Genomic DNA, 6,509 nt, shown 5'->3' with positions numbered 1-6,509 from the left:
CGGATCCATAGATGTTAGAGATGACAGACCGCTGCTAAGCTGGGCCACTGGCTCCTAACAGGAGCAGGTGTGGTTGGTTGGTTGTAGGAGTTAAGTCTGGTTCTTCCTCCCGGTCCCATCCGTACAGACATAAGATATTCTCTCTACAGTTTGTTTTTCCCATGACCCTTGTTTTGCTTCTTTCTTTGAGTACATGAGCCAAAGAGGCATGGATGCTGGCTTGTCTCTCAGCTTTGAAAAGAGGGCAGATCCCTTCAGGAAATTATTTTGGTAGTGTGTGTGCCTTTAGTTTGCTTTTGAGGGCAAATCCTAAGCTGTCTGGGAAGGTGATGTCTCTAGTGGGTCGAGGGACACAGACCCTGCTGAGAACTGAAAACCAATGCCGGGGATCCCCACTAGCAGATATGGGGGACCTTTGGAAATGAATGAACAGGCATATTCTTGACCAAGTTTTCTGGACACATGGCAGGCTATGAAGCCCAGGCACACATGGGGTGAAGGCCACAAGAGTCTGTACCTCAGAGGTTTGGGAGATGGAAGTAGATGTAAAGAAAAAGAAAGGTAAGTGGACCAGGAGGGAGGCAGGCAAGGTCTAGACTACTAAGCAGGCCTCACTTTTCTGGCTCAGAGCAGAAGATACCACCATCTGCCATCTCAGCGCTGCAGCCTGGGGTATGCATTGAGTTGGATCTTGGGGACCTCCTGGCCCAAGCCTGCCTTTCCGCTGCAGTTTCCTCAAAGGGTTCAGGTATTCCTGGCACCCTCAAATCCAGCTGTGGCCAGGTTAAGGACCAAGCTCCCACTGAGGCTAGTTAAGCATCTCCCTGGTATCAGGCCGGGCCCTGCCACCCAGCCTCCTCCTTACACTTCTCTGTGACCCACTGCGGTCTCATAGGCTCACCAGGCCTGTCGGCAGCCCGTGGTCCTCTGACCAGATCTAGGGCACGGGGCTGTAGATGTGAGCATGGGTCATCTGGGGCTGTACAGGGCATGTGTGCCCTCCGCCACAGGGCTCCCAAGTCCACTGCATGCAGGCGGGGCTGTGGGAGAGCCGGTGCAGAGAGATGACCCGGCCAGTGGCTAGGCCTAGGCCGAGGAGCGGGCCGGGCTGTCCAGCCTCAGTGGGAACAGGGCACAGCGACCCGTCCGTCCGTCCCCTCTTCCCTCCTCTCTAATCTAAACCATGCGGGGCTCCAGGCCCCTGCCCAACCCTAGGACCATGGCGAGGACACCCGGTTGTACTACTGAGGAGCACGCAGCCCAATCGAGGCTTGGGGTCTGGGAGGACCGAAGAGTCCCAGGACCCTAGAATTCCCCCTCTCCGGGGGGCGGCAGGCGAGAACTGATTGACAGCTGCGACGTCAGCACGGAGGGGGGGGCGGCCCCGGAGGGAGGGAGGACCAGGAGGAGGGAGCAGAGGCCCCAAAGTGCAGCCTCGGAGATCAAGGGCCCGCTCCACACCCGGGATGTACCGGGCCCCGAGGGCGCAGCGGGCAGCCAGTCGGTGACCTAGAGGCCCAGGCAGACTCCCTGCGGTCTCGCTCCTCTAGGACCCAAGCCGGTTGCAGACCTGGGGCCGCAGGAGCCTCCGCATGCTGCGGCGCAGTTAGGGTGAGTGTGGGCTCCAGCCCGTCGCGGGTGAGCAGGGTGCGGGGCTGGGGCCATCCAGCTCAGGTTTAAGTAGCAGGATCCAGAGGGATGAACTAAATAGCGGGCAACTAGGGTAAAGGCCTGGGGGGCTGGGGGAGGGGGGTCAAAGCCGCAGGAGGATCGCGACCGCGCCTCGGTAGCCAGGTAGTTGCCCCGGCCGACACCCAGTAGCAAGGGCACAAGCCCCATGTCTAGAGTAATGGGACCAAATGGGTCTAGGGACCTAAGTGTATTATCGATTAAGAGAACGGCTTCGGCTTCGTAGGGACAAGAGCTGTGGCCTTGAAATTCGAATTTGCAGAACAAGAAAAGCCAAGTTGGGGGCGGGGGGAGGGCTTGGGACTGGCGGTGAAAACCGAAAATCCACGCAGAAATGTGGGTAACCAGACGTGGGCTGTTTGATGCCACAGACTCGTCAGGTTTAAATGAGTGGCTGTTACATAAGTAACAGTGGCTCAAAATTCCCAGAATGAAAGCTATTACTAAAGAAGCAACGACTCCGACTCCGTTAACTGATGAAATCCTTAGGATTTTCGTCAGCACAATAGATTTTTTTCAGGATCAAATGAAAATAGTAATAACAATTTGAAAGGGGCTGAAATCAAAGTAACTTCAAATACGGAGAAAAAGTAACGGTAAAGTCACCATCCGTAGTATCTAAGAAATAATACTGATATAGCAGATTACCGAACTGAAGTACTGTAGGAACCGAGCTAGGGAAAAGACGAACAACATATATATTATGGGAAGTTCCTTCGGTTTCATTGCGAGACTATCACACGATGCATTGTTGTTCTCATACCAATATTAAATATCAACCAGAATATTAACAAGTAATCTTAATGCTTGTAGAGACACAGTGATGAGGATTGCTGGAGTAATGACAATTTATGAGCAAGTATTAATAGTCATAACATTGTAGATAATGTCCAAGTAATAAGTATTATACCAACGTGCTGAAAAATAATTTTGAGTATTAAAGGCTATGGCAGTATTACAGATGGTGACAAAGTAACAAGAAGCCATGACGTGATGAAAAAAAAATAACAGGCAAATTAAGATCCATACCGTGGCAAATAATGACAGAGTAACGGGAAAATGTGATGAGTAATAATGCCTAGAATATCATAAACAATCCTAACAAAACGAATCGTGGTAAGATAACAAGAACTATTATAATGACATAAAGAAAATTAACTTGAAATATTGGGGACAATAATATTACAAATAAGCTAAATAACAACGTATAAAATTTAGATAGACTAAAGATCTAAAAGTGGGAACATGAACGGGATGTCCAGTGCAAGAAAAATAATGATAGATTAACAGGACCAACTGAACACTTTATCCAATTGTCGAGATATTGGTAACAGTGTTACTAATGTGCCAGGGGAGCCCAGAAGGGCGAAGCAGTAACAGGAAAACAACAACATATTCTATAATGATAATCAAACTCCCGCTTTATCCTTCCAGTGTTAAAATCACGAATAATTCCAGGATTAGGGATAAAATTGCTAAACTGACCAGAGTTTTACCTAAATAATAACAGTCAAAACACTAAAAAAAAAAATAGTAAAAAAAAAAAACAAATTAAAAATTCCCTTAGTGTAAAGAAAAATATCACTAGTAACAATATAAAAAAGAAAAACGCTACCCCTTTTTTTTCTGCTCCGGAAAATGAGGTAGCTCAAAGCGACCATCCTAGGCGCAGTAGAGGAGCTCGCCGCTCCGCAAAGGGTAGACGTGAAGGGCCCTGGCGCCGAGACCAGGGCGAGCATGGGACCCAAGATCCCGGTATTGGAGCATGCTGGGACGGAGAGGAGCGCCCAAAGGAGCAAGAAAAAAAAGGGGGAAACTAGGGGCGCCTTTCAATGGTAGCTTAGAAGAAGAAGAAAGTGATTCACGACCCGATGGTCGGGAAGGAGAGCGCAGAGTAACTCTGCCAGAGGGTGTAGGAGGGCAGCCGGCTCAACGCGGGCTGGGTGAGGAGCTGCAAGGCCGCTGCTGGGCTCTGGGTGATGGGGAACCTCGGTAGCGCGGCAAGCAGCCCCTGCTCCTGGTCCCGCAAGCCTCCGCACCTGGGGCGGGCGTTGGTTAGCGCCCAAACTGAGTGGACGCCAGTGCACTTGCCGGGACCCTGCAGGGTCTCCATTTGTTGAGACTCTTGGATTTTCGAAGAAGCTCGCTGGGGAACCAGCACGTGGCTCAAGGCGGGTGCAGGGGCAGGCCATGTCCATGGAGTCTGGCTTGTTCAAGGCGGGCTGTGGCCGAGACCGGCTGGGCTGTCAGCCTTATCTTTATGGGCTTTTCCCAGCCCCGGCTGGCCCCGGCCCCCTTTTATCTCCTCAGTTGCACTTGGCTTGTTTACTTTGGAGGCCCTGGGAGTCTAAACCCGGGCGCAGAGGCTGGTGAGCTGGGTAGGCTAGAGGCCTGAGTCTGGGGATAGCCAAAGAGATCTGGGGTAGGACAGAAAGCGTGTGGGAGGAGAAAGGGGAGATATTTAGTTAGCCAAGACACACAGAAAGCCTACTAAAACTTGGCCAGATCCTGGAGGAAGAGGGTGGTGGGAAGGAAAACGCAGAACAGTACATGGTTGCACCCCGAGGGATGCAGGATGGGCTGGTCCTTGTAAGCTAAAGTTTTCCTTTTAGTGTCCCCAAGACACTAAAAAAAGTGACGTGCTCATGGGTAGGCAGGTGAAGAGGTTGGGATACTTAGGGGAAATTTTAGCTGTGCCCTGAGGCAAGGCCAGACTCTGGGAAATGGACCCGCCCTACTGGCCTAGTGTTTAGCTAACAAGGTTTTGAATCCTTTGGCCCAAGGAAGATTTCTTTTTGGAACTAAAGAGCGAATGTGTGAGCCAGCCTGTGTGAATGTGAGGACAGGTTGAGGAGCCCCCTGGCAGAGTTTAGGATCTGGATCAGAGGGACCCCAATAGAGAGTGTGCTTCTTGGGTGAGGAGAATGTGGTGTGAGGTTTAGAAGCCTTTGGTTCAGTACGTCTTTATTCGGAGAGCCTGGAATGGGGTGTTGACTGAGCACAGGCCTGAAGCACCCCAGTCTGGGCCCTCCTCGAATATGGGGCTGCAGGAACCGGGTCCCTGATTTCAGGCCTAGGTCTCCCGTAAGCTTCAGGAGTGTCCTGGATACCCTGGGCCAGAAGTGAGATTCTAGTTATTTCCGAATGGACAAGAAGACCCAAGAAGGCCTTAGACTCTAGTTGAGCAGGAGGGGAGGGACACCGGGTGAGGGGAGACCATGTCTAGAAGGCGGTCTTTCTTCAAGCCCTACACATCACACAGCCCCAAGTCTTGGGGGCAGGCAGACCTTAAACTGCATGTAGACCCTCCCAGGTCCAGAACCTGAAGGGAGGAGGCTAGGGTCCTGCCCTCCAGCGTGCTCCCTCCCCCAGCTCAGAAGGGGGCGGGGTCCACGTGTGCCGGGGCACCCACTTGAAACCTGGGGGACTCTTCACAGGGCCACAGGGCCTCTAGCCAGTGTGGATCTGGCCGAGTGACTCGGCGTGTGCTGTGCCCGCAGGAGATGCTGCAGGATAAGGGCCTGTCGGAGAGCGAGGAGGCCTTCAGGGCCCCGGGCCCAGCTCTCGGGGAGGCCAGCAACACCAACACCACCAACGCCCCCGAACCCGCGCTGGCCACGCCGGGCCTTAGCGGAGCAGCGCTCAGCAGCCCCCCGGGCCAGGACGCCGACGTCGCCGCTGCTGCCGCCGCCGCCGCGGAGCAGGTAGGGGCATCGGGCTGTCTGTTTACTTTGGTCCTCTCATGTGGATCGCAGACAGGACTCCTGGGGTCAGAGACTGTCGGCCCTTTGGTTCTCTGCGGGGCATGGGTCGTGCTCTCGGCTTTTGAGGGAGGGCCCTTCTCCACCTCAAACCCTCGGGGCTGACTCTGCGGCAGCCCAGGTAGGGGAGATCTTTGCTTCTGGGGACGAGCCCAAACCAACGTCCAGCTCTGAGGACCCCGAGAGGGCGAAAGCCAGGGATCGAGACAGACAGGAAGGCCACAGAAGCCGTACCGAGAAAGCTTTGGAGCCGCTACCCTGCACACCACCACAACCTACATCCCCTGAGTCTTTCTTGGTGTTCCTCGACCAGCTGTGTCGTGTCTACTCCGGCATGGTCACTATGTATCTATCCTCTGTAGGTCTATCAGTAGGTGAAGCCCCAAAGGAGGGAGTTTGAATCTGACTCAAAGTTTCAAATTCGCCAACGGTTCAAAATAATTTTTGTGGAACGAAATCTCGAGGAGTGGGCTCTGAGGCTGGCATGTTCTGTACGCTTGGTTGGTCTGCGCTCTACTCTATGCAGGCTCCGCGTGGAGCCCAGCTGTGGGCCAGCTAGGCCGACCAGTTCCCCTCCTTCCCATCCCCAGACCATCGAGAACATCAAGGTGGGGCTGCATGAGAAGGAGCTGTGGAAGAAGTTCCACGAGGCAGGCACGGAGATGATCATCACCAAGGCCGGCAGGTCAGCCGGGGAGAGTGCCGTGGGAAGGGCGGCAGGTGGGCAGGTCACCCGGGGAGAGTGACACGGGGAGGGCGGCAGGTGGGAGCCAGGAGGATGTGAAGGGGCTTGGGTCCTCCCAGTTCCTGGTATGGGGCCAGTGGGAAATTTATCAGCCACTGAAATCCCACCACCACATCCTACAGCAGGGTCGGTCGGGGCCCATAAGTGTTTTTACACCTTTAGAGGGGGTCTGACGGTTCCAAAAGAAAGACAGTATTATGTTGATGACAAAGGCTGGTGCAAACACGGGCAGCCACTTGCCCCGAGGCCACCTGCAGGGATGCTTGCCCTCTGGAGAGTTTCTCTAGTCTAATCTGCCTAGGAACCTTCCTGTG

The 6,509-nt window shown here is 53.6% G+C and overlaps 1 protein-coding gene across 2 annotated transcripts in view; it reads left to right on the top strand.

Moving 5' to 3' along the window:
• The first annotated feature begins 1,080 nt into the window (after positions 1-1,080).
• Tbx4 (T-box transcription factor 4) overlaps positions 1,081-6,509 on the top strand; it is a 29,323-nt gene continuing 23,894 nt past the window's right edge. For both annotated transcript variants that reach the window (XM_076936099.1, XM_034506462.2), the window contains exons 1-3: positions 1,081-1,611; positions 5,190-5,393; positions 6,041-6,135. In XM_076936099.1, the coding sequence (XP_076792214.1) occupies positions 5,193-5,393; positions 6,041-6,135 (296 nt within the window). In that variant the 5' untranslated portion in view covers positions 1,081-1,611; positions 5,190-5,192. The remainder of the gene's footprint in view (positions 1,612-5,189; positions 5,394-6,040; positions 6,136-6,509) is intronic.

Source organism: Arvicanthis niloticus, chromosome 6 (assembly GCF_011762505.2).
Source record: "Arvicanthis niloticus isolate mArvNil1 chromosome 6, mArvNil1.pat.X, whole genome shotgun sequence".
NCBI classification, from domain to species: domain Eukaryota; kingdom Metazoa; phylum Chordata; class Mammalia; order Rodentia; family Muridae; genus Arvicanthis; species Arvicanthis niloticus.
The sequence above is the reverse complement of the archived record's forward strand: the minus strand, read 5'-3'. Positions and strand labels throughout refer to the sequence as shown.